This window comes from Maniola jurtina, chromosome 17 (assembly GCF_905333055.1).
Source record: "Maniola jurtina chromosome 17, ilManJurt1.1, whole genome shotgun sequence".
NCBI classification, from domain to species: Eukaryota; Metazoa; Arthropoda; class Insecta; order Lepidoptera; family Nymphalidae; genus Maniola; species Maniola jurtina.
Window position 1 is genome coordinate 10141624 of NC_060045.1, and position 27720 is coordinate 10169343.

Here is a 27720-nt window from a genome sequence, read left to right on the forward strand (position 1 = left end):
ACACTCACAGGCGAATCACTAAGCCGAGAGCTTAGTGATTCGCCTGTCACGTCATCACACCCCTCCCGCACCGCTCTACTACCGCAGGAACCTACTCAGTTATGCATTATGCCTGTAGACCTAAGTGTATCTTCATGAATTACTAAATATTGTATTTGGTTATAAACAGGTTGAAGTGTCATACATGGAGATCTACTGCGAGCGAGTGCGTGATTTGCTAAACCCTAAGAACAAAGGCAATCTGCGCGTTCGCGAGCATCCGGCGCTCGGCCCCTACGTTGAGGACCTGAGCAAGCTCGCCGTCATGTCCTACCAAGATATTTACGACCTTATTGACGAAGGGAACAAGGCCAGGTAAGAGCAAAAGCTACGACTGAATCACGCTAAGCCCAACAGTACTCCAGCAATGTCTGCATGCCAACGTTCACCTTGACTTAGAAGTGAGAGCTAGGTAAGTACAACGTGCAGTTGCTTCATTTTAAATGCATTTACTCGTATGTTTCTGGTTTAATATTAATTTAATCACCTATTTGTTTCATTTTCAGTACCTAAGTAGGCATAGGTATATCTAATGCATAATTTCATTCAACTATAAATATATGGCATGTTTTTATTTTACTTAAATCAAACCCCACCCGTTGCACTCTTGTAGGATGGAATATATGCCATAATTGACATAAATAAATAAATCTTTATTATCTTAACAAAACAGTGTTTACAAACTTTAGTGTGAGGCCCTCACACATGACTACCTACTCTTAAAAAAAATTATATCATGTGCGCCCTGTAAAAAACCGGTCAAGTGCGAGTCGCATTAGCACACGAAGGGTTCCGTACCATCCATTTGATTCTTCGAGGATAAAAAGTAGCTTATGTCCTTTCCCGGAATGCAAACTATCTCTACTTTTTTAACTATCTTCTACCTTTCGTCAAAAACGGTTAAGCAGATAAAATGGTTAAGTATGAAAAGCTAGCAGACAGACAGACACATTTATAATATTAGTATAGTACGGATAATAAAATGATTGTGTGTTTGTACGCAGGACGGTCGCGGCAACGAACATGAACGAAACTTCCTCCCGCTCCCACGCCGTGTTCACGATATTCTTCACTCAGCAAAAACACGATAAGACCACAAACCTCGTCTCCGAAAAGGTAAATTTTGATCGATCGGTCGATCGGTGAAGTTGCCAGTTGCCACAGTCCATAGATTCACCTATTAATTTACTATTGATCCAAAGATCTTTAAAGATGTTAAAAACGTTAGAAAGCCCAAGATCGTGACTAGATAGACCGATAAATACTTTATTTTATTCTTATACAAGTTAGCCCTTGACTGCAATCTCACCTGGTGGTAAGTGATGATGCAGTCTTAGATGGAAGCGGGCTAAGTTTTTTTATTAAACTCATACTCCTTTGGTTTCTACACAGCATCGCACCGGAACGCTAAGTCGCTTGGGGGCTCGGCTTTGCCGGTAGGGTGGTAATTAGCCGCGGCCGAAGCTGTACTTTTTTAGTTATATCGATAATTTAAAATGATTAGGAAACTTAAAACTAACAGTGGACGTTGATTTTACGAATTTCGGAAGACCCTGTATTTAATACATAGGCATATCATCCCAACTATCTTGAACTGTGGTATAGCCGAAAATAGTGACATTTAATTTCATTTGTAGGTCTCAAAAATATCGCTAGTGGATTTGGCCGGCTCCGAGCGAGCGGACTCGACGGGCGCTAAAGGCACCAGGCTGAAGGAAGGGGCCAACATCAACAAATCTCTCACAACTCTCGGAAAAGTCATCTCCGCACTTGCCGAAATTGTAAGTCACTTTTACATCGAGCGTGATTATATGCTTGTTGGTTGTACAGTGAAAAGTTAAATTGTGTTTAGAATGACCATCCTATGCCAGCGACGAACACTCGGTTAGTATGGGAGCTTGTATGAAATACGTAGATGTCATTTTTTGACGTACTTTTCAAACTTTTTTTTAAAGAATATTGGCCATCCTAATCATGACTAGTACTCCCCTTTCCCCTCCAATAAACGTAAAGCTTGTGCCAGGAGTGGATACGACAATAGTGCAACGGGTGGGGTTTGTTTGAACCGCCGACCCTTTGGACTCAGTCCGCTCCTCAACCATTGAGCTATCGAGACTCTAAAATTTTAAATCGATCGAAGAATTTTGAAATAGAGAGCTATTTAATAATTACTAAGAAATAGTTTATTTTGGGCATAGCTATCATCCCATTTGTGGTTATTGGATGGGTTTATTGGATTCTTGCTGCAACAGTGCATTTTAGCCAGTAACGAAAGAGTTTCGACCAATCCAGATCGTAGCACTGTTGCTATCAAACTACGGCAATTGACCTCCCTGCTGCTAATTTTAAAAGTAACAGCAGTTGGTCAATTTCGAAAAATCTGCATCAATCATAATAATTACAATCGCAATAATTTTATTTATTGTTGTGATTGGCTGAATTTATGGTATTCATGTTGCAATGCATTGTAACCAATAGCGAAAGAGAGTAGGCCAGTCTGAGGTGATTGCGATCGTTATACTATAGCTGTCATTTAACTATCATCGAGCCCCTGGTCTAGCACAAAAGGTGCGTTTATTTTGGGTCCTTTATTAACTTCTTACTGTACAACTAAAGTATAATCATTATGTCTAGTTCTAGCGGGTCACGTCTTGTGTTAGTCGTATGGCTATTGTAGTGGGGTGAATGTGGACGGTAAATTTCTTAAAACTACGGTCTTGTCTACCTGTTGTATATTTATATTTTTTTTAATAAAAATTCTGAATTCAAAATTTCTGAGTTTGCTGAAACATTTTATACAATTACATACATGTAATTCCAGTACAAATGTTTCACCTTATTTAATCAGGCATGAAAAAGCACTTAAATCTTTGTTGATAATCTAAAAAGTTATCCTTTGTGTAAACGCACCTAAGAATAAGATTAGGATATCACTCTTTAATTTTAATAATCTATCCTTTTTTCAATCCAGTTGTACCTGCCTATGTAAATAATATATTTTTTTTACTGCGTACTCCGATAAATAATAATTAAGTACATTGAACTGAAGTCGAGAATAAAAAAGGATTTTTATTTTTGTTATAATCACGCCAATTTTCAAGTGTTTTTAACTTATTTGACAAAAAAGTTTAAAAATAAAAAAAATATAATAATAATGATACATATAATATAGATGAAATAATAAATAATTTTCTTGTGGTTATATTCCGTATATGATTTCTGTATATAATTAGAGGTAAAATTTCATTCACATTTCGAATGTCCTTCTGCATCTCATTTGCTTGGATGTGTGCTGTGCAGTCGGTAAGTGGAATGGGTCTATTTCATTTTGTGTATATGTGTGGTCTTATTTGCTTGCTTGTTATAAATATTATTTGCGAATATTCGACTAGTTTAGTATCTAAAAACAAAACTTTACTTTGTGGTTTCAATTTTATTTTATGGGACTTTAGTTTTCGTGGTCCCAACAGCCTGCAGTTCAGGTGATCGCATACAGCCACTAACTTTAAATAGCGTTAACAGCGTGCGTCGGCACGTCATTAGATGTCACGGCGAAGCCATTATCTGCTGACGTTATTCGTTTTTAAACGACGCGTCTTATACCATCTTCCCAAGGTGCGTGATGTTGCGGACGGATGCGAACCAGCCCGCACCGAGTATAGTAAGAGTAACGTCCGTGGGAGCACAGATACGTCATTGTTGTCCGGGACATGTGTGCGGTGCGTGGCTGTCCCTGTCCATGGTTGTCGACCGAGTGTGATAATCCGCAAAATCACGCACCAAGCCAATATTACGCGGCTGACTGGTGCATTCGTATTTTTTAGTTCTGAAAAATGCTTGAGTATGTCTTGCGTTGCGCATCTTACGGGTCGTCTTATGGTATGCGATCACCTTTATTACTACAGCTAAGGAGTACAAAAGCTTCAAAATTAAACGTTGGTGATACATATAATATATTATGTAATGGTTCATCTAAATTGCTTGCTTTTAAAATATTTGTGCTCTCGCTCGCGCATAGACGTCGAGCACAATTATTATTTGAATCTCTGAATTTTTTTAAAGCAATTATCGACGTAATGAGTTTTTTATCCATTTTTTGCCATAAGTAACAATTATTCCCGGATAATATCCATAATCAAGTATCAAGGGAAATAATTGTAACGCTTCATAATGTTTTGGTTTTCTTGCAGAACATTGACTCCAATTCAGTTCTACTTAGTTACTTCTAAATTGGCAGTTAGCATTCTAAAAAATAGTGCTATCCTTTTCCACTGAAAACTTTTAAAGGGATAGCACTACTTTTAATCTCGCTTAGTTTTTCGATGTAACTACTGCCGAATTAACTGCAAAGTCTTTTGTTAATTAACAGAAAAAAATCTACATTACTATTTTGTAAAAAATACTGCTTTCACTACAGCAACCCCGTGAACAATTTTCGTCAGTTTACTTCAAGAACCCATTAGTTGCAAAAAAAAACATCAGGCATAGTTCACAACAAATTATGAACTTAGTTCTATACAATATAGAAATCACCTGTTATTTTGCAATTAATGAGTTCTTGAAGTAAACCGACGTTTTGTAATTTGCAGTTTGAAGAAATAAGTACTTAGTCTAAAAGATGCCTTTTTATTAATTCATGGATCTTATTGGTTCGTGACAGGCGTCAAAGAGCAAAAAGTCGAAGAAGGCGGACTTCATACCGTACCGTGACTCAGTTCTCACCTGGTTGCTGCGTGAGAACCTGGGAGGCAATTCCAAGACCGCAATGATAGCTGCAATCTCACCTGCCGATATCAACTATGACGAAACCCTCAGTACATTACGGTAAGCTTAAGAATTTCCTATGGTCGAGTTTAATGAATCATCAGTAGGTACACCAAGCGATATTCAAGCCTTCAAGAACCCTGAAATATAAATATTTCCTGGGAATATGGACCTCCAAGTGCGGATTTTCATTCTTCTAGAGTTCGTACAGAAAGAAAGATAAAAAGTTATAGGTACCTATAGTATACAGCGTGTTTGATAAATCACATGTCATGACTAATGAGTAACCCAATAATTTGTGCCATAGATTCTTTCGTTGTTTCTGCTACTTAACAAATGCTCAAACGGTCCTTCGAGTTCACAGAAGTTTTTTTACGAGTTCATTTCCGCGATCAGCTGTTTGCAGGGTTATCACATTGGAGTTTTAAAAAAATTATTTGACCCCGCATATCACGCTACGAAGTTCATTCACTTTTTGGTACATCTGCACATCAGTCCTAACCTCAGCTTGTGGGGATGTTATGCACATTATCTAGCACCTTGAATATCTTGTTCTAAACAGATACGCAGATCGTGCCAAACAAATCGTATGCAAAGCTGTGGTCAACGAAGACGCGAACGCCAAACTCATCCGCGAGCTCAAGGAGGAAATACTCAAACTACGCGAACTCCTCAAAGCAGAAGGCATCGACGTTGAAGAAGGTACGTATTACTCTTTTATACAACTTTAAACGCCATTGAAATGCTACTTAAGATTTAAGCACCTCCAATATTGTACTGTTTTTGACCTCTGCTAATAGTACAATAAGATAGCGCGCTTAAATTTTAAAAAGTGTTTCAGTATTGAAGGTAAATCACGTAGGTTTAGTCGTCATGTGATTGAATAGCTCGTTTTGTGAGTGTTTGGATGTAATGCCGGCTGTAGATTGTCTCCAAGAATTAATTCTTGAATTAGATAGGCCTACGACAATGTGATCAAGATTAATTGGTAGGTATATTTGCCACAAATACACAAGTTGTTTGGCAAACCATTTGGCGAATTATTCGAGGCATATAAAGCTAGATGCATCAAATGGCTAGATGCGAACAAAACGCCACAGACGTTTGTAAACAAAGTATGAGTATGATACTAAACTACAACTTTTGTTTTCAATTGCGAAGGACCAGATGGTCGAGTCTTATACGAAAAGAAAGATCAGCTTACCAGTAAGTAAAGTAAAAGAGGCTTGCGCATTGCATATGTACACCCCACCTGTACGCTTTGCCTCAGGGTTGCCACAACAAAGAAATACAAGTTAAATGACAGATATGGCAACCCAACACCCAAAAAAAAAGAAACTGCACCTTTCTCCAAAGCTTGTGGCGTTGTAGGAGTACGTACGTAGCAAGCAACAATATAATAAAACCGGCACTTGTCGGCATATGATATATATTACGTTTCATAATACTGTACCTGCGCTTCTATTTATATATTGGTGTTGGTTTCTTCAATATACAGTTAAACATATACGGTATATTTATAAGTAATTATTTTATTATATGACATAAATGTATCCGTTTTAAAATTTTACATATTTTGATGTGTATTATTGAAAGAGTAATTCTGCCATTGCTGAGTATTTTTTGTTGTAAAGGTACATTTTAACACAGGGTGGTTTTGATAGTTTAATAACTTTTTGGTGAAAAAAATGTATTAAAAAGTTAAAACAATAAATTATTATTATTTTAACTTTTATACGAAAAATACTCAGATTTTCTTAACCGTTCGCGGGCATTTAGGATAGTAAAATGTTATTTTTGAAAAAATTTATGAGAAAATGTAAAGCATGTTACAAAAAGTACTTTCAATAATTGGTATAGGTAATCGAAAAAGTACCTATTGATTTTTTTTTTACAATAATTTTAATTAATAGAGTAAGGTCGCGAACGGAAATATTCTTTTATATTAATGTTTTGCAAACAAGCTTTATAGCTTCGCATGTTTTTTCTACTCTTTTGTGTCTATATATAGACTTTATATTGAAAAAATAGATAAAGAAATATTATGTTACATGAATTTAGATTGCATTTTTTAAAAGAAAACATTACCACCATTTTTATATTTTATAAAAATACAGGTTTATTCATAAAAATAAGAGTAGTAATAAATGTCTACCATCAAAAAATTATTTAAATAATAACACAAAAAAAAGGCAAATTGTTGGGATTTTTTAAAATTAATTTTCACAAAATGCACTCTGAATTTATACACTGGTGATGTTTTAGTTAGAACAATACAAGTATGACGGGTAAACGCACTTGTATTGGTTTGGTTGGCACAACACATTCACCAATAAAGTCATCTAGATTCAATTCAAGTAAAGTAAACAAGGTGATCGGTTGCAATATAAAAACTTAAAAAAAAACTTATAGCAATAGGTATTTACATATTATCAAGCATGAAAACCACCCCATATTCTTAAGACCCAACCAACCCAAGAACCTACCTTTATCAACCCACTTATTAAGAATACGGCGTTCTTTATCGAAACTTGAGTTGACTAAAAGTTGTGTATGCAACAGATGCTGCACTAAATTAAAAAAAACTATATGCTTACAAAAGTCAATAATGAGGTTGCTCTCTCCAAATGAGATCAGCTCCCAAAAAAAGAGATTTTAGGTATTCCCAAAAACATAAGTTCTTCAACAAATTAACAAAAGACCGAATATATAAAAATATATTTGTCCTTATTTAACATACACATAACTGTATAATAACAGGAGAGGAGAACGTATCGCCGATGCGCAAGAAGAGTGAATCGGAGGCGCTGTCTCCCAAGTTATCAAGAGCTGCTACCACCATAGCTGAGGAGGCTGTAGATCAACTGCAAGCATCAGAAAAACTTATCGCAGGTAACGCATTGCATGTTAGAAATAGAAGATAATAATCGTTGAATCGAATAGATGAACCTAAATATTTTCAAGGCAAAAGTGAACAGGTATCTTCTAGGCAAGCGCGCTCCATCCTCATGTTTATCACAAGCGCAAACAACAAAAAAAGATTTATTTTATGCGCGTTGGTAACCAAGGTCATCATTATAAGAATTAAAATACGCAACACTTATGCAATCTGAGATACAAATGTAGAATCTAACCTTTAGGGTTCATTGGATAGTTAAGTACTTTACAAAATAGCAAACCCTTTTTAGGAAAAATTATGCCTATGTCACAGCAATACCCCGTTCTATAACCACAACAACTACAACCTTTTGCTGTTAAACTATTGAAGCAGGAAATGTGAATGAGTTCAAGACTCACGGCCACTTAGTTTATACAAAATTAAAATTTTCTTGATGATTGCTAACCTTTTCAAGAAAACAGCTCCCTAGCAGTTTATCAAAATCAAAAATTGGCGATGCGTTCGTCAAATATTTGGATACAATCCTTTCAGAATCCCTTTTGGAGATGTCGTGTAAACATTTTTTATCTACCGGAAAGTATTGCAATACTTCGTTATCGCTCTTCGTGAATGTTTCATGTAGTCATTTTTGTTTCTCTCAGAACTTAACGAAACTTGGGAAGAGAAGCTCAAACGTACAGAACAGATCCGCGTACAACGGGAAGCTGTGTTCGCGGAGATGGGTCTCGCTGTCAAAGAGGGAGTCACAGTGGGCGTTTATTCTCCGAAGAAAACTCCACATCTTGTCAACTTGAACGAAGACCCCAACCTCTCTGAATGTCTACTCTACTACATTAAGGATGGTAAGTGGTAGAAACACTCAATTAAATATGAATACGCATAAAATTTTCATGAATCTGTCATATTTGTTGGAAAAATGATCTGATAATGGAGCACCGATCCAACCATCAGTATGCACTTATGCGTTCACTAACTAGCATGAGGAGTAAGACGCAGAAAGTTACTAAAATACAATTACTCTTTGTACTTTCTAGATTTGTCAACTAATACACGGAGTTCAGTTACAAGATCAGATGGTATACCGTTTCGCTTGAATTATGTTCCTTATAAGGCAATGAGTTTTCCTTCCACGCTATTTTCATTTGAGATTACATAGTGAACAAAGTAAGACGGTTTAATTTACTACAAATAGGTACATTTTCATTAATTTCACAAAAAGATTTCTAAATGTTATTTGAAATCCCGTTCTCATAAACTTTCGGTTATAGGCAAGTGCTTGCAAAAGTTATAAAACAGAAGCTTGTGAGTTGTGACTCAACTTTTGAAACCAAAGTTCTTCAACCAAGAAATTCTAACATCTCAAAGTAAAAGTTTTCAACTCTCAAAGATTTTGTGTTTGCCAATACGCTTTCATGCGTAATCTGACCTACTATTGATATGTTTTTATACGATCAAGTACCGAATGAAGGCATAATAATGAAGGAAAGAAATTGGTTGCAGTAACAACTAGTATTTATAACATCTTAACGGATTGACGTCTACTTTTGGATATCAGGGTCGTATTTTCTGAAAAACGTTCCAACCAACAAACAAATCAAAACTGAGATACTCTTATTATGAACAAACTAATTATTTAATATAATAACTGCCTGATTACGGTAAAATCGTATAGAAAAAGAAATATCTAGGATTTTCACAAATAAATCATAAACTTGGGTTATGAAAATGTTACTGTTTGATAGGAATAACGCGGCTGGGCACGGCTGAAGGTGAAGTGCCACAGGATATACAGCTGTGCGGCTCTCACATACTGAGCGAGCATTGCATATTCGAGAACACGGACGGCGTCATCTGCCTCATTCCGCACCACGGGGCTTTGGTTTACGTTAATGGACGCGAGGTGAGATATTTTGATTTTCTTTCACTTATTTTCTTTGATACTAAGCTTTAACAGTTATAGGATGGTAACCTATCTATCTATCCTTAAAAGTAAGAACACATCCATTGTTTTAAGAATCGAAAAGTTTACAAATCTACGAGTATATGCAATGATATTATGTTGTGGCAACGTTTTACAGTACAATGTACACCTGGATAGTGTGGAACATCCTTTGGAATACGTGGTAGAATCAATACTAAGTACTTAATAGACTTTTGAGTACAGGTGGAGGTGGAGTATGTTGGATCAGGGGTGTTGGGGGGGTGAAATTAATAGACTATTGTCGACTTGAAATGATTATTTAGAGGTCCCTAGATAAATATTTGTGCAGTCTCTTTATTTTGGACATTACGTGTAAACGAGTGATCTGTTTAGACGGAACTTTCACTCTAAAATTGCACTTTTTATGACTGCTATGTGTTGCATTAAGATTAGCAAGATAGAACCAGTGATACAACTTAAGAGTCCTTTCTTTAGTTCGCCATGTAAAGTAAAAGCCAGAATGTATGACTTTGGATTTGACATAATGTTGTCCAGCCTAAACTGAATCCCAGGCAGGTATACCTACCTCAGTTGAAAGCTAGTCTAATAATATTTTTGTTCCTAGATCAATGAGCCAACAATTCTAAAGACCGGTTCGCGTGTAATCCTGGGCAAGAACCACGTGTTCCGATTCACGCACCCCGGACAACCTCGCGAGGAGAAAGCGTCCAACAAGGAACTTAGCGATGGTAGCAGCAACCCTGAAACTAACAGTGATGGTAACTATTGTTTTAGGTTGTATGATACAAAAGCTAATTAAAATACTAACAATTTACAACAATACTGAAACTTTTTCATAATTTAGCTAAAGAAAATGTCTGAATTTAACTACGAGTAATATTAACTACACAATTTAAGTTGTGACGCAATTCATTACTATTATTTAATTGTCACCTTCTGAGTCTAGAAATACTCAAGTTATAATTTGTAGTTGTTTTTAATGTGTTTTGACGTCGTGAAGATATCGCCGAAATGTCATGTTTGGTTTCACAAGGGGGTCACAAGTGACGATGCAGCTTAGATGGAAACTGGCTAACTTAGAAGGGGTATGGCAGTTTAATGAAACCCATACCACTGCTGGGCTTTTACAAAACATCGCGATGGAACTGTTAGTGCCATGTCTGTATTAATAGCACGGACGACACGACTGAAGCTTCTTACCAGCCTAGACTACAGGCAGAAATAGAATCTATCGTATCTCCTACTTTTACGACCACAGCGTTCACAACTTTGTCAGAAAGGGCGTCCTTGAAAAATTGAAGTCCTTGTTCAATCGAGATCTTTATAAATATTGTCATCTCCTTAGCCTTAACCGAGTCAATCATCGAAAACGTGGACTGGGACTTTGCGCAATGCGAACTGCTGGAGAAGCAAGGAATCGACCTGAAGGCCGAGATGCAGAAGCGGCTCATGAACATAGAGGAGCAGTTCCGCAGGGAAAAGGAACAAGCCGACCAAGAGTTTGAAGAACAGCGAAAGGTACGTACATATTCTAGTACCAGGGTGAAGTAAAAAGTTCTTGGAACTACTCTGAAACTTTGGAGAAATTCAAATTGAAATATTTTATTTTTCTACATAATCTTCTTCTGATTCAATACGTTTACAAGATATAAAATTTATAAAATAAGCAGATACAGTGTTTCAAATGAGTTTGTAATGTTGAGGTTGGCGTAATATATAATATAATATATATATAATCACCTATAAAAGCCCGTTAGAAATCAGGTTAAATTTTTTTTTCTAATTTAGTTTGTAACGATGGATGTGATATAATTAAGTAGGTCACTCATAAAAGGCCCTTCATAATCAGAGAAAAAAACTGGGTTATAAGTTGTAACCTCTTTGACATGCCAATCCACATCTTCGATTTGCACTACTTTTCTCTATGAGACCTTCACATGGGATATATTTCAAAACTCTTTGACAGAATTACGAAGCGCGCATAGACGCTCTCCAGCGACAAGTGGAGGAACAAAGTGTTACCATGTCTATGTACAGCTCTTATACACCTGAGGACTTCCATAACGACGAGGATATATTTGGTAAGCGCACTTTATGATCATTACTATTTATCAAGATTACAATTACATTACTATTATCATTTTCATACTCAAACTCAAAGTGTTAATTCAAAGTAATTTGTACAACTTTTTGATTGTCAATTGTTGAATTTGTAAGATACGTTAACTTAAAAACTAAAGCTACTTCTGAAACTGATAAATAATTTGTAATTTCTTTTAATAAGAAGAAGAATAATCTTACTTGATGACCAAGTAATCTTGTTTGATAGAATTGATAATTTCACCCGCTAACATGCTCAGCAATCCAATATTTTCTTTTTTTGATAAATGGTTCTGAACATCATTTTATCTAAGAGCGTGTCTATATGAAGCGATTTACGCGTGTTTGCAAGCTATTCAAAGAATGAGTGTGGCGTTTTTTCGCGGTGAAATATTTGTACTTACTATAAAAAAAATTAGCGTTGGGGGACGGTTTTTTTTCTTATTTTACTCCCCGACAGCCTAAACGCCCTTCAAAAAGCGTAGCTTCAATACTTTCTTGATATTCTTTGGCTAGAAAACCGTCTCTTACTTTAGGGACCAATGTAACTGAATGAAAAACACGTGCAGATTTTTCTTTAGCGTTTTGTCCGTGCAGTGCATTGGTATTTTACATTGCAGCTAAATTCCAGAGCCGATTTTCGGTACATTCTTTTCATTCGGTTCATTCATCCCTGTTCTTGATTGGTTAAATTTATTTCGCACGTAAATCGCCTCTTTGGACAAGCTCTTGGCTGTAAAGGGTGTGTAACGGTTCGGTATGGGGTAGTGAATCCCCTGTTTGAGACAGAGTGCTGGTCGGCGCGCGAGGTGGGGCTGGCGGCGTGGGCCTTCCGCAAGTGGAAGTACCACCAGTTCACGTCCCTCCGAGACGACCTGTGGGGCAACGCTATCTTCCTCAAGGTCAGTAGCCCACAGGACCAATAGAGATGTTGCCTGTGGTAAAAATTCCTTTGTGATTTTATTAAATACACCTCACCAACTTCTTAGCCGCCAACACCACCCTTATGATTTTCTAAGAGAATCTCTGGGTTCAACCAATAACTTAATTGGACTATTATAAGGCGGAAATTGCCAAATCGAAGTTACATGGGATTACAAACCTTAAAATGAGATTGAGATGGGATCTTATCTATTCATTTTCAACTAATAAAACGTCCTCGGCTGGAGATAAGTTTCTTGTACACCGCATTCTTGCGCTGAGATGGAATATAATTTTTTTTTGATTGCTATAAGAAGATTCTCTCCAAATACAGGAAGCGAACGCGATATCCGTGGAGCTACGCAAGAAGGTCCAATTCCAGTTCACCCTACTAACCGACACGCCGTATTCGCCCTTACCGGCCGAGCTCGCGCCCAGAGACGATGCGGATGATGAGTACCGACCCTCCGCACCCACTGTGGTGGCGGTGGAAGTTACCGACACTAAGAACGGAGCCACGCACTACTGGACCCTGGAAAAATTGCGGTAAGTGGAAAACTCAGAAAATATACTGTAATATTGAGGGAAATCTTGTGGAAAGTATACAAAATCTAAGGCTGAGATCTATAGTGCGCACTATGACTTTGCTCAGACTTAGGACACTGTTAAAACGAGACAACGTTATATAGCTGGAGTAATTCTATCTCGTTTTAACTGAAACTTAAGTCTAAGCAAAGTCAAAGTATGCTCTATAGATTTCAGCCTAAGACATAGAGATGGTGTAATTTAGTTTTGGTCGAAAATGGTACGTTTAAAACCGTCAGCCGTATTTATCAAAACCGAACCGGGAAAATTCACAGACGTAGCATAAGAGACACGATTTGTCCTACGACATCCTACTTCTTGTCCTACGAAATAAATAAGTCGCGCCGTAATTTTATATATGGGGCGTATTACTTAGATAGGGTTTTGAAATGTTTTAAATTTTGCTGGATTATTGTAAATTTTAGAGATTTGAATAGTACTTATGATATAAATGATAATGACTTAAAAAATCTGGGGCGGACTTGCACTGTCCCAGGTTTGACAATTTGATTTTAAATTGTCACATTAAAAATTATAAAATTCCAAACTATTTTTGGTTATCTAGAGTTTTTGAGAAGTCTATTTGATTATGAATTTATATGATGTCCATATGTGACAATTCTTAAATTATAAAACTGTTTAAAGTGTTATCTATTTGACATAGTCTTTTGTAGATCGTCCTGTTTCAGGATATGCAAACAGAACAGTCATATTTGTTGTATATTTACAATTTCACGATAGAATTAAGTTGTAATCATACATTAAATAGAGTAAAAAAAAACAACATCATTTGTTTGCTCATGATAAAAAAAGGAAAGGTATACAGAAACTCATTTATAAATCTACGTTATATTTTCTTTCTTACAAGTGTATGAATTTATTTATCGTATTACGTTTCATATACTTATCTATAAAATATATTACTTATACGATTTTTTTTTTCATTATACCCCTTTGTTTTTATTTGCGTTGTGTCTGTTCTATATTGTGTTCCTTATTCTTTTATTATTGGTTTTTATGGGACAGGGGATGTTTTGCGCTGCTGTGGCGTTATTAAATTATAATAAAATATCATATCCCTTGCGTGCTGCTACTGTATATGGTTATTGGTATTTAATATTTTATGTATGGTCGTATTTTATTAGGTAAGTACATTTTCCTCTGTAGAATTGAAATTTAAATGTCTAGTATGTGTAATAACTTTTATAAGGATAGCGCTTTGTTATTTTGCTGCTTATTATTTTACTTTATTCCCTTAAGCTTCATAAGATCTACATAATATATTTATAGTATATTTTAGGATATTATTGTAAATTAGCATTAGACCGTTGTAGGATTTTTAATTGAAAAGGTGGTTTTATATTCACCCTATCACAGTAAGAGAAGTATAAAGAATGGAGTTTAAAAAAAATCGAAGGCAGTTAATGAAGGCAGTAATTTCTTAAGTCAGTAAAGAATTTTTTATTTTCGCAAAAATATAAGGACTAATGGGTTAAATGAAACTGGGTTAAATAAAATTAATCGGTTGGTAATAATTATTACACAACTGATACAAAACCTTCTATCGAGTAATAGATAGATAACAAGTGTAAATTAAAAATTTATAACACCCCCGACGATCCAAAGTATTTGAGTTTTCCAAAACATCATTTTCAAATAAATAATTATGTATTTAGGCAACGTCCATCTTGACAGCTTGACATTTGTCTATTGACATAATATTATGAACCTAACGGTTATCTAACCTTCTTTTCTACAAGAAAACTAGAAAAGAGCTCATAACTCTTAAACGGCTGAACCAATTTTTTTAGATTATAGCTAAGAACACTCTCGATCAAGCCACCTTTCAAACAAAAAAAACTAAATTAAAATCGGTTCATTCGTTGAGGCGCTACGATGCCACAGACAGATACACAGATACACAGATACACAGATACACAGATACACAGATACACAGACACACAGATACACAGATACACACGTCAAACTTATAACACCCCTCTTTTTGGGTCGGGGGTTAAAAAGTGACAAATAGTTTTAGGTAAACTCAAATTCAAAATCATTTGTTTAAAGCAGGTACACCTTTTGATGGTCAGAATTGTTAGAATTATAAAATGATTCATGGTGATAATTAATTACGTAGACTTAAAACTAAAGCTACGAGGGTTCCAAACGCGCCCAGGTCTGAGAAGAGCCCATAACAAACTCAGTCGGGTATTCTTTTTATTAGGAGTAGATAGTCAGGTACATTATGGAATATAGAAAGAGATTTTTTTAAGTTGGGTTGGTACCAGTGGCGTGCAAAGGATATATAGCTAGGGTAGGCATAAGGTAGGTAGTTGCCTAATTACTAGCGGTCACGATGAAAAATGAGCATTGAACTATTTCAGTCAGGGTAAGCAGCGCTTTTATGCCTCTATAACCTGCACGCCGCTGGTTGGTACGTTTGCGGTTTGGTTCTGCAAGGCGGGTGTATTGTTACATGTGTTGTACATAGCCACCGCCTGGAGCTCATGCGTCAGATATACAACATGAACGAGAGCGCGTGCACGGACGACGACGAGCCCGCCACGCCGGTGCCGTCGCCGCCGCCCGCGCTCCAGCCGCCGACTGACACGGACATACTGCAATGTATCTCCACGTGTGCGAACAACACGCGGCTCTCTCTAGCCAACCTCCTGCCCTCGAGGTTTGTGCCTCAAGGGAGAAACAAAGCAGAACTTAGGGACAAAAACCCCCAGTAGACAGTTTTCTTCTCACGCTGATCGTCGGTGCTGACGAGTCAAATATGTCCTACAAGTACGACAAGGATCTTTTGGCACTTGAATGACATTGACAGAGGGGCGTACTTGTAGAACAAAGGCTGTCAGCAAAAAAAAACTCCTCAATTTTAGATAATATGTTGAAAATGTCAATACCGAGTAACTTTTATCTAATTTTAACTGAATGAGAAATTAATAAAAACCATTGATAGGCCATGGGCTTGCAACCTATCATGTTTATGTGCTCAAATACTATATTTGCGTAGTGCTAAATATAGTTATGGGATGCAAACACATTTGTGCTGTATCTATTAACAGTAGGTATATCGTGATGTTAATGTATGTGGTATGGCTCTAATATTAAAAAAACTGTGAATTTTAGATTTATTGCTTGGCCACATACAAAGGGACAGCGTGACACTTCACAAGATGGCGGTGTTAGTTCCGATTTGGGCCACGCGCCAAAATATCCTTGTCGCATTTTATAAAGCACAGAATAACACTGACCAATTAATATTGAAAAGCAATTGGCGAGCGTTGAATTGTGCACATACATACGCTTTATGCATTACTTTGAAGCTTTCCTGAACAACGCTGATAGATCGGCACTGACTAGCTACGCGCCGGTTGCCAGCACTGGCGATCAGCATGAAAAGAAAACCAGCATAATTATTATTCTAAAGAGTTGAAAAGAAAACGAAATATGTTGAAATTCAAGCTCTAAAACATAATGTTGTCTTCAAGTAAAATCACACAGATAATAAGTAAAACAGAATCTAGAACGTTATTTTCATCTCGAATTGTTCTTTTCAAGTGGAGTCGTACTGAATTGTATTGAGATTTTATGTTCGTTTGTCTCTACTACAACAAATGATACTTATGAAGTGGAGACGAACCTGATTGTGATTTTTTTTAATGAATTACTATGGGAACCAATAGGATTAGAAGAAGACATATAAAACTTAGGTAATAGATGCCGAAAAAACCGTTTTTAAAAGTCATTTCTGAACTATAGAAGTAACTATCATTTCAAAGTTCAAGGTAATCTGAACTGTTTTGTTTCTGCCTAAAAAAAAGGAAAATAAAACAAAATATACACGTTTGTCAGCTCAAGTCACGCTTTAAGTAAGGCTTCTTCGGCTTAAATGTACAACAGCAGTGCATACTGCAGACGCATTTGCCAACCGTTCAAATAATAAATGTATGAAAAATGCCATTATTTGTTCCATTCTATGTGTATTCCATTGCTATATATATGAATATTGTCATCCGCACAGCATATGTCGTAGAAATAGTGTCATATTATGTATAACTTTTAAGTCAAAAAATGTCGTTGTTGAATCTGTTTGTGTTTTCATTCTTGAGTTGTCATAAATTGCTAAGCTAAGTTTAACTCGCACATTGAAAACAGAAGCATCTTATTCAAAATTGCGATTTTTCAATATAACCATTTAAATCTTTGTTTTTAGCAATACTTAATGAGCTTAAAACGATAAATTAAAAAAGTAACACTTGTATCATAGGTTATTAAAGTTCCTGTCAAGTTTTACAAACTGTTTTTGACGTCGTTTTATAGCTGTTTTAATTTGGAACTGCCAATTTTTGGATAAGCCATTTTTTGTTTTCAACGCGTGATATATACGCCTGTCACATGAATTATGTTTAAACCATATTAATTGTACTTTATGAAAAATTGTATTACATATTTTAGGGAAAAGCATGGTATATCATAAAAGTTATGGTCTTTGCACACGGCTACATTTTCACGTACAGTTGAAGCGCGTTAAACGCAACTGAAATGCGCCGCAAAGAAGGCATTTTGCAGCGCTTCTGAGTTTTTCCTCGCACTTAGGATGAGATCTATAGAACGTGCTTTGACTTTTCTAGAGTTAAAACTAGACAAATGTATATAAGTATTGAGACTTACATACTTTATACATATAGATGTATAAAGTCTCAATAATATCTTAAGTCTGAGCAAAGTTAAAGTGCGCTCTTTAGATTTCAGCCTTAGCTGTCCGTTCTCCGTTTTACCTACGCGAATATGACGTTGGCAGAGCGTGTGTTCGTAAAACGCGTTGACTGCGCCTGAAAATGTCACGTATGCAAAGGCCTTTAGTCGTAAAAAATTATGAGTCTATACTATAGGTAACTCTTGTACTTTTGTAAATGAGAAGATAAACAATTTGGTTGATTTATTTTTATTGTTTGCTCGCATGTGCTTCCGAAGCCTTAAGTGAATTGCATGTTGTGTTCATTCATTTGTCATATTGTTACACGGAACAAATCTAATCTGTACCTACCTACATTTAAATAATGTAACTTTTTTACGGCAAATTACATTACAACACAGCATAATTCACGGTATCCTTGTCTTTTTGAATTCCTAAGAATAGATTTTGTTACTATGTTATTCTTAATGTTTTATTGCATATTGGATTTGTTCGATACAAAGAGGACTTGCTCAGTGTAAATTAAAAAAGCAACTCCCCACATTATATTTTTATATAATAGAAAATTAACTATATGTTATTCAAAGTAACTTTCACCAAATGGTACACATTTTCGTCTGGGAAACTTTTAGCTTTTTTTTTTTGCTGCAGGTCACCTTTAGTCTGAAATAGATTTTGACTGTGATGTACTTTCTCTTTCGTTGCGTAGATACGATAGACACAGACACTGAAATTTTCTTAAATATTAAAGATGTTCGTTATTGATTGCCTATTTTTTTTTCAACTGAGTTCTAGCCCTTGTAAACCATCCTTGGACTAAGTTTAACTGGAGCATTAAAATCCTTGAATTTTAGTGATAATTAAAGCAGGATTTAGACATAAAGGTTGTTCCAACAGACAACGCTTGGAGCTGATGCGCGAGATGTACCACAACGAAGCGGAGCTGTCCCCAACTTCACCCGATCACAATATCGAGTCGGTCACCGGCGGTGATCCGTTCTACGATAGATTCCCTTGGTTCCGTCTTGTTGGACGGTGAGTATCCAAAACTGACACAACTTCATCATGGGCACCCCATATAGTCCACCACCAAATGCGGATTGGCAGACTTTGAGACCATAATAGAAAATTCTCAGGCGTGAAGATTTCATCTCACGATGTTTTTCTTTATCCTTAAAGAAAGTGACATTCTATTGCTTAAAACACACACTATGTACCTACCCTGAAAAGTTAGAGGTATACGTGCCCGGGATCGAACATACAAACACACACACAATTTCATGTGGCTATACTATTCCAAGTGATGTGAGATCAGTAGTTATTACAATAAGACTTATGTTGTTACATTCATAACATAATAATTAATAACACATTTCGCATTTGTTGACTAACTAGGTCTTCTGCTGTGAAGGCACTAGTTTAGTAAAAAACCTCATTATCAGTTTACAGGGAGTACTCCAAGGATCACTAATAGGTCCACTTATTTTTGCAATTGGAATAAATGACAAATACTCTCAAACAATATGTTTTATAGTAAAAAATTAGACAGCAGAGCCATGTTAATTTATTAAAAGCAAGCTAAATGATTATAACGAAATATTCCCGACGATATTCTATTAAAATATTTATGCAAATGTTACAAAATCTCAACAGGAGCTTCGTGTACTTGTCGAATCTCCTGTACCCGGTTCCGCTCATTCACAAAGTGGCCATCGTGAACGAGAAGGGAGACGTGAAAGGCTACCTCCGGGTCGCCGTACAGGCAGTCATCGACGCTGAAAAAAGTGAGTATAATAAAATCAAGGTCTAATAAAACCATTTTAAGGTCAGCTATACCCGTAATAACAAATAGGCCCTATTTAGCCTGAAAAATGTCAATTTTTTAATAATAAAAAAATTGAAATTTACTTACTGACATTAGACATAGTTATCAACGTACGATGCAGACCGCTGCGCGCTGGGTCTAGTTACTAGAGATTTTGCATTTGGCAGGGCTAAAAATTTGGTGTCCTCTTTCTGCAGACTATGGAATGGATTGTTTTTGATAATGTTCATCTAAAATCTTTTTTAGCTATACGTAATCTTGTTCTAAATACCTCAAAATTAAACAAAATCATAAGATTTTTTTGTTTTTTAAAGTTGGAAATACTAAACTAAAGAAAGAAAACAAAAATTTTGTCGAATTCAATCTAATCGTCACTCAACAGGTTATATAACTAAAATATAAAGACAATTCTGTCGTAGATAACGCCGAATTCGCAGCTGGAGTGAAGCAATCCGCCAAGATCTCGTTCGACGACGACATCGCGCCGGCGAGGTCTCGGCTTAAAGCGATATCCAACGTTGAGAAGAACAACGCTATCAATGCTATTACTATAGAAGACAGACCTGAGCAAGATTCCAATATCAAGATCGAAGGTAAAAAACTGAATGTTTTGGATATATTTGCTCTCTTTTTAAATGTTAAGAACAAGCAGCAAAAATTTTTTGACGAGTATTAATTTCGATTACGTTTCTGGCGCAGTAAATAGCGTAAAGGAGTTTTATGACTGGGAGATCCCAGGTGCGATACCTTTTTATTGATTGGAGAAGAGGAAAATCCTCACACCTTAGTGCTTCAGGCATGGCTGACTCCATTGGGGATGCTACCCAAAACCTCCACTTTATCTTTTAGGTAGTACTTTTGCATTGAGCCAGAAGGGGAAAATATCTGGCAGAGTCGATTCGGTAATTTATAATTTCAAAAAGGTGTCAAATATACCAATTTTCGTACAAGAAAGAGCACTGAATAGAGAAAAAGTTTCACTCTGTATAATTCTTCTCCTTTTGTTAGTGCCATCTTGTATTGGAGTTTGATAACCTTTAAAGCTAACTTGACTTTATTCACCGCTGCCGCAAAGTGTTTTTAAATTCTAAATTTATTTGGGGATATTTCTTTACGCCCTAAAAAACTAAACCAGAAATTATGCATGCCCTAAACAGTATTTACCTAGCATAATTTCTCGTTTGTTTTCGTAGAACTAGCGGTGGGAGAATGTGACGCGGACAGCGGTCGTGGAGACAGTTCCTTAGCTTCAGAGCTGAAGGAGGAAGACCTGCCCGAGCATTTGACTCTGGGCCGCGAGTTCACCTTCCGAGTAACTGTTCTTCAGGCGCATAGTGTCTCCACAGACTATGCGGATGTGTTCTGCCAGTTCAAGTGAGTGAATCAATGAAATAATACTAATATTTTAACCGAAAAAATAAAGAAACGAATCCAAAAGAGTGACGTTAAACGTTAATCATTCGCTCTTATTTACACAATATACATATATACAGTGTGTGAGTGAGACAGAATCATTAGCGTCGTTTCGTTCCGATTCTCTTGAAGCACATGTTAAGATAAAGGTATTTTTGTATAAAAATTGACGTGTTTTTTGTTTATTTCAGCTTCTTGCACAGAAACGAAGACGCATTCTCAACAGAGCCAGTCAAAAATACAGGAAAGAATACACCGTTAGGATTTTATCACGTGCAAAATGTGTGTATGCTTTTTCAGGAATTCATTGACTGTTGTCAAAATATATGATTTATAATTTATAATTATATAATTTATAATTTCCCAAATATATGAGAATTGACAACACAACATTCTTTCACAGATCACAGTGCCAGTGACGAAATCATTCGTGGAGTATATTAAATCACAACCGATTGTTTTCGAAGTGTTTGGACACTACCAACAGCATCCTTTGCATAAGGTAAGATTTGGGAAAGGTTTTATACAATTTAAATGTTTGATGCATTATGTAGATATGAGTGGTGACCTAGTAATCATTTATTTTCTTCCGGTATTTAACTAGCCGGTAGTAACACTGAATGATGGCTCTTAACTCATGTTTTCATCGAACCAGGACGCCAAACAGGACGGTCCAGTAGGCAGGGCTCCACCCCGTCGGATGCTACCGCCCTCTTTACCGATCTCAGCACCAGTCCGAAGCCCTAAGTGGGGCGCCGCTAGCGTGGCGCCGCCCTGCTGCTCGTCACACCTGCACTCCAAACACGACCTGCTTGTATGGTTCGAAATCTGCGAGCTGGCACCTAGCGGGGACTACGTGCCTGCGGTATGTGAACTTGATGTACGGACTTTGAAATATTTTGCTAGGGTCAAAAGTCGAGATAAGATGACAGAAGAAGAAACAAAAATACCCAAAAACACAATTGAACCAAATTAATTTACCTAATGGAATCTTTTTTAGGATTACTTAGAGCTTATTTTTTCAATCACCATATCATCCCATAATCGAGAAGTAAATTAACATTTTAACAATTATTGCGAAGGAAATCCATCAAACTTCCAGTGTAGGTAATCTAACAATGGAAAAAATTGCAGATAATTTGTCTACATTTAATATTTTCATTGCTTTCATTTGAGATGGCAATAATGGCTAAAAATTGTGCCAAATTAGGAACCTCCTCCTGTTTAGAAGTACGTTCCAAACGCCCTGTAATATTTTATCCAGCATAATTTTTTTGAACCATTTCTCTTAACAGTTGCGTGTATTAGGTACCAGGATAACATAAGTCGTACGAATTAGTTATAGCTAGTATCTCCTTGTAGGTGGTAGAACACAGCGACGAGCTGCCTTGCCGCGGCCTGTTCCTACTGCACCAGGGCATCCAGCGCCGCATTCGCATCACCATCCTGCACGAGCCCTCCTCCGACCTGCAGTGGACGGACGTCAGAGAGCTTGTTGTTGGTGAGTATGTTTCTCTTCTTCGGGTTCTTCGTAGTGAAGGTAGGCAGTCAGCTTCGTATGCTCCTGTCTTATCTTTGCGAGGTGAAACAGTTCTACGGTAGTCGCCATTCCCGTTCACTCCTGGATGTTGCGTAGATTTTTCCGCGACGCTTGTCATAATAGGAATAGGCTTTTATCATAATAGGAATTCGTACCTTTCGCACGAATCCTAGATATGCGACTTTTCTCTTCTTGAAGGTTTGCCAAAGTTCACGGTTTTGATTGACGCATCGCAAAACTTTCACATTCGCAATTTTTGTGCGAGTTCAGGTGGGAAGTAAAAACAACTTGAAAATGATCAAAATTCCAAAATTAATTTTGTTTAACACTGTATTCTCTAAACTCAAGTCTACATGTGTTGCTATCGCTTTCATAATGCTAGCAAGGACAGCACTCAATTTAGTTTAGAGATTGTGCACAATATAGCCACATTTTTTTGAGAGAGTGTTTAGTGATTTTTATAAATGAAGTGATTTTTGGGATATTATCAGGAAAATAAAGAACATGCTTTTTTAGGGCGTATAAGAAATACGCCAGAACCAAACGAAGACACGACGGATGGTGACGAAGATGGCGCCTTGTCGCTCGGACTATTCCCTGGGGAACGACCCAACCTGGACGATCGAGCTGTATTCAGGTATTGGTCCACTATTACTGCGTACGAGTCTCCCATTCAGAATTGCCATACGCGCTGACCAAAAAATCAATTCAGAAATAAATCTAACGGAACATCTCGACTGGAAAACGCGTAGAGTACCGAAATTTTTACGGTTTTACGCTTCAATGGCGTCTCCATTGAAATCTTACATTACACATTTGTAACTGTTCTGCAATTTGTCCCTGGCCTTATTTATCTGGTTATTATTATCACTATGATTACCCATATTATAAGTGTGAAAGTGGTTTTTGTTGGTTTATTGACCTGATATTTTACATAGATATAGTTGACCTGGAAAGGGACATAGGCTACTTTTTATCCCGACAAATCAAAGAGTTCCCACGGGAATTTTGAAAATCTAAATCCACACGTACGAAGTTGCGGGAATTAGCTAGTGATGTTATACATTTTTTACTTGGTCATTATTTTCGGCGGCCTTTACTTATATTACTATGACTGTATGTAGGTTTGAAGCGGCTTGGGACAGCAGTTTGCACGGCTCCCCTCTGCTGAACCGAGTGAGCGCAAACGGCGAAGTTGTTTACATCACACTCAGCGCGTATCTAGAGGTGAGATTCGAAGTTTACACGAAACAATTCATTCTATAACGCTTCATTTCAGTAAAAAAACCGACCAAGTGCGAATCAGACTCGTGCACCGAGAGTTCCGTACTCGGGTATTTTTTCCGACATTTTGCACAATAAATCAAAAACTATAATTCATAAAAATAAACAATAATCTGTTTTAGAATGTGCAGGTAAAGCCCTTTCATATGATGCCCCACTTTGTATAGTTATCTTTGAAAATTGAAAATTCTAATTTTTATTTGTTGACGTGATTGCACCTCGCACACTGTCGCGCGTGGAAGATTCGGACGATTCGACGCGGGCAAATGTGCGAGGTTTCATGAGATTTCATATACAGAATTCTAAAATTCGTTTCGTACGACTCGGATAAGTGTGCATTCACCTTAAGAATGGCATTCCGAGCCAGTAGTAGATTCTTTTGAAAAACACTTATCTATTTCTTATTGACCAGGTGGAGAACTGCGGTCGTCCGGCAATCATCACAAAGGACCTATCAGTGGTGGTGGTGGGTCGCGAGGCGCGGACGGGCGCGGGCCGCTCGCTGCGACGCGCGCTGTTCGGTTCGCGAGCCGCGCGGGCTGATCGACTTACGGGGTTGTATGAGCTCAGTTTACACCGGGCGCTTGAACCAGGTTAGAATTTTTTTGTCAGATAGCTTAGCCCGTATCTATAGGTAGCCTATTCGATGACTTAAGCGCGTCATCATCTTTCACATTTCCAAGAAAAAAAAATGTCGTTTTTAACCAATTGAATTTTAACTGTATACTATAGATAGTAAAGCTTAGTTTCCGTTTTTAGCTAACAGTTTCAGTTGATATCAATTAAAACTCAGTGTGCTGCTTGCCTGACAAAGGCATCTTGGAGCCACTGTGCAAGTTTTCTCTAAGGGTTAAAGCAAAGTTTATTGTTTGAGTATAATTTATTGTATTTTATTTGCATTACCTATGATCTCAAATATAAAATAATTATTTATTTACTTACCTTTGTATTTACAAGGATAAGAATACCCAAATATTCGATGAATTTAAAAAAGTGACCCAAAATTTTATTTGCCAGGTGTCCAGCGAAGACAACGGCGTGTATTAGACACAAGTGGTACATACGTACGCGGTGAAGAGAATCTGCATGGCTGGCGTCCACGCGGGGACTCGCTTATATTCGATCATCAGGTCAAAATTACTTATATTCCGAATACCTATAGATATTTTGTAAAAGCTACTCTTAAATACTAAGCGCATGTTTCACAACGGCCAGATAAACTTTGCTTAACGGATAAATCTGTCATTTTGACAGATTCCCAATACTAAAACTACCATAATCTCAAATTTATTCGTTACACTGCGGATACATTTGTAAGTTTTACTGTCTTAAGCAGCTTACGAGGATTAACTTACGAAAAATTTACTAATGTAAACATAAGTACATTTTTATAATTTTCTTGTCAAGCTTACGTGAGTAAAACTTACGGATGTAATCGCGGCCTTAGATGTGGAAAAATCTGGAAGTTGTGAAATTGACCCTAAGCTAAGTATCCCTAAATTTTCATAAAATCATTAAGTAAAAAAAAAAAAATATCTTTCAAAATCTAGAAAATATTGTGTAGCGCAGATGTTTTTAAGCAATCCATTGAGAAATATTTTAATATCAATAATATATATTATAATCAATATTTTGTAAAATATTAGGTACCCACCTATGTTTCGATAACTTTGCATGTTTTGTGATTGTTTTGATTTGAATAATTTTTTTTTCTTAAATTCAAAGTGTACCAAAGAAACGACTAATATTTTGTGATATGAGTTTTATGTTTAAGCTAGTAGTTTCAACATTGTTTATTTGCTACGCTGCAATACTATACTGTCTTCTGGTACCTATTTCAAATTTTTGTTTTGTATTTCCGAATGAATTTACTTTATAGATCGTCAACTTCTATGACAGAGCATTTTTATTTTAACTGCATAGGTCGCAAAACAGCGTGACAGGGATACAAAGTGGTTTTAAAATTTAAAAAAAAGGAATACCTGATGGAAAATAGCAAACACCAAACTGAATTCGCAAATATGCAAATCTGTGTGGTATAACGTGCTGCATTCACCGCCCACCTTCGCTCTACTAAAAAAGTGGGAAAAGCAAGCAATGCACACCACCAAAACTACGCAACTTATCTAGACTCACAACCCCCCAATGCACGACTCCAATTTTCAATTGTACTTCGTGTACGATTTCTCTCATCTTCTGAGGATGCTCCGGTGTTGGAGTGAAACGCACATTGGGTATATTCCAGTAGATTTGTGTGGTGTGGTTGTGTGTAATTGCTTGCTTTTTTGCTTCTTTAGTAGGGGAAGGCAGGCGGTGCATATCGCATGTAGCACGTACCATGAAGATTTATTTGTTTTGGTGGATTAAAGGGAATAAAGCGTGTAGTTTCTTGGGCCTATATCGTTGGAGCCGGAAAGTCCTTGAGTGGAGACCGCGTTTAAGCAAACGTAGTGTGGGACGCCCTCCAGCACGATGGACCGACGATATAAAGCGGCTGGCGGGAAGTAGCTGGATGAGGAAGCCTGAGGACATAGTGGCGCTCTATAGGGAAGGCCTATGTCCAACAGTGGACGTCCACAGGCTGATGATGATGATGATGATATCGTGGACTTCTGCAAAGTTACGCCTGCTTCTATGGAATATTTGTCATGTAGGAATTTGACGATCTATAAAATCCCTATATTTGTATGAGTTTTGTTGTTTGAAATCATTAATAATGTTTGTTTTCTCTACTCAAACAGAAACGTATCTGGCGCAAACTGTTCTATGATTGGCCGCTGGACGTTATCGATAAATTGCAGGTCCACAAATATGTTTCCTTAGCTATTTAGTATGTGCGCAATCATCCATTCGATGTGTTCCTACTCTTATCATTCGTACTAAATAGCTACTGAAAAGTAATTTGTGTACTGATTACCAGTCCATTTTCACCAATTTCACGTAAATTAGGCAAATTATATTATACTTATTTTATGTATTTAGTATTGGATTTTATTTTTTGCTTCGAAAAGGGCGCATCTACATAGTTATATATTTATATGGCTTTATTCAATCTAATGTATAATATTTAACTAATCAGCTTTTATGAATACAATAGAATACTATTGAGTCGCACTAAGAATTTCTGACATAAATCATTAAATTATTATTAACTTAAACTGCGTTATATTTGACCGTTAGCTTTGTAGATCTACCATCTACCATCAGAATTCTCAGGAGGTCTGCCATCAAAATTTACATTCAAGTAACGGATAGAGTTATTATCTACAAGCTTATTTTGCGATGAGCTTTGTCTTTAAAAATCTATAGTATCTGTAAACCAAATTAAAACCACATACTTTGACTTATTTTTTTCGCAGTTTTTTTTTGAGATATTTTGTGCAACAGAATCATCGAAGATTCAAAGCAGCATTTTTCAATGCAAACAGTTTCATAGCAGAGCTTAAAATTTTACCTCGGAACGGATCACGGGATTTTTAACAGACGCTAAGTACATAGGCAGTTGGCTCCATTGCTCATGTGGATAATCCGGAACTGACCACCATTCGTTCAAAAAAAAAAAACATCAAAAGTTGAATGTCCATAATCCCGGTAAAAGTTATAAAAAATTGTCAATTCAAAATTATTGTATAGTACCTATCGAAATTATAACATTCATTGCTTATATTGGTTGGTGATATATTATATTTATTTA

The 27720-nt window shown here is 36.7% G+C and overlaps 1 protein-coding gene and 1 long non-coding RNA gene across 32 annotated transcripts in view; one reads left to right on the top strand and one right to left on the bottom strand.

Annotated features, from left to right (window-relative positions):
- LOC123873790 (kinesin-like protein unc-104) overlaps positions 1–27720 on the top strand; it is a 114468-nt gene that overhangs the window by 77396 nt on the left and 9352 nt on the right. For 5 of the 20 annotated variants that reach the window (XM_045918818.1, XM_045918820.1, XM_045918830.1 and 2 more), the window contains 29 exons: positions 170–354; positions 1044–1155; positions 1677–1820; positions 3340–3342; positions 4700–4863; positions 5366–5505; positions 5965–6009; positions 7564–7695; positions 8344–8544; positions 9445–9602; positions 10249–10402; positions 10990–11162; positions 11611–11725; positions 12513–12646; positions 13000–13211; positions 15748–15939; positions 18862–18999; positions 19618–19748; positions 20194–20382; positions 20983–21163; positions 21394–21484; positions 21606–21704; positions 21858–22067; positions 22565–22703; positions 23259–23379; positions 23867–23969; positions 24439–24619; positions 25044–25156; positions 26768–26827. In XM_045918818.1, coding sequence (XP_045774774.1) covers positions 170–354; positions 1044–1155; positions 1677–1820; positions 3340–3342; positions 4700–4863; positions 5366–5505; positions 5965–6009; positions 7564–7695; positions 8344–8544; positions 9445–9602; positions 10249–10402; positions 10990–11162; positions 11611–11725; positions 12513–12646; positions 13000–13211; positions 15748–15939; positions 18862–18999; positions 19618–19748; positions 20194–20382; positions 20983–21163; positions 21394–21484; positions 21606–21704; positions 21858–22067; positions 22565–22703; positions 23259–23379; positions 23867–23969; positions 24439–24619; positions 25044–25156; positions 26768–26827 — 4020 coding nt within the window. Of the gene's footprint in view, positions 1–169; positions 355–1043; positions 1156–1676; positions 1821–3339; positions 3343–4699; positions 4864–5365; positions 5506–5964; positions 6010–7563; positions 7696–8343; positions 8545–9444; positions 9603–10248; positions 10403–10989; positions 11163–11610; positions 11726–12512; positions 12647–12999; positions 13212–15747; positions 15940–18861; positions 19000–19617; positions 19749–20193; positions 20383–20982; positions 21164–21393; positions 21485–21605; positions 21705–21857; positions 22068–22564; positions 22704–23258; positions 23380–23866; positions 23970–24438; positions 24625–25043; positions 25157–26767; positions 26828–27720 lie in introns of those variants that run through there. The other 15 variants (XM_045918827.1, XM_045918833.1, XM_045918824.1 and 12 more) reach the window with 14 other exon arrangements.
- Positions 132–27368, bottom strand: LOC123873806. 12 transcript variants are annotated; one of them, XR_006797759.1, is made up of 4 exons: positions 16424–16494; positions 16048–16133; positions 14804–14811; positions 889–903 (listed from the first exon to the last, which is right to left on the bottom strand). It is a non-coding gene; the product is annotated as an uncharacterized LOC123873806 (long non-coding RNA). The 12 variants fall into 12 exon arrangements; XR_006797762.1 differs by lacking the exons at positions 889–903; positions 14804–14811 and adding an exon at positions 132–142; XR_006797760.1 differs by lacking the exons at positions 889–903; positions 14804–14811 and adding an exon at positions 3927–3938.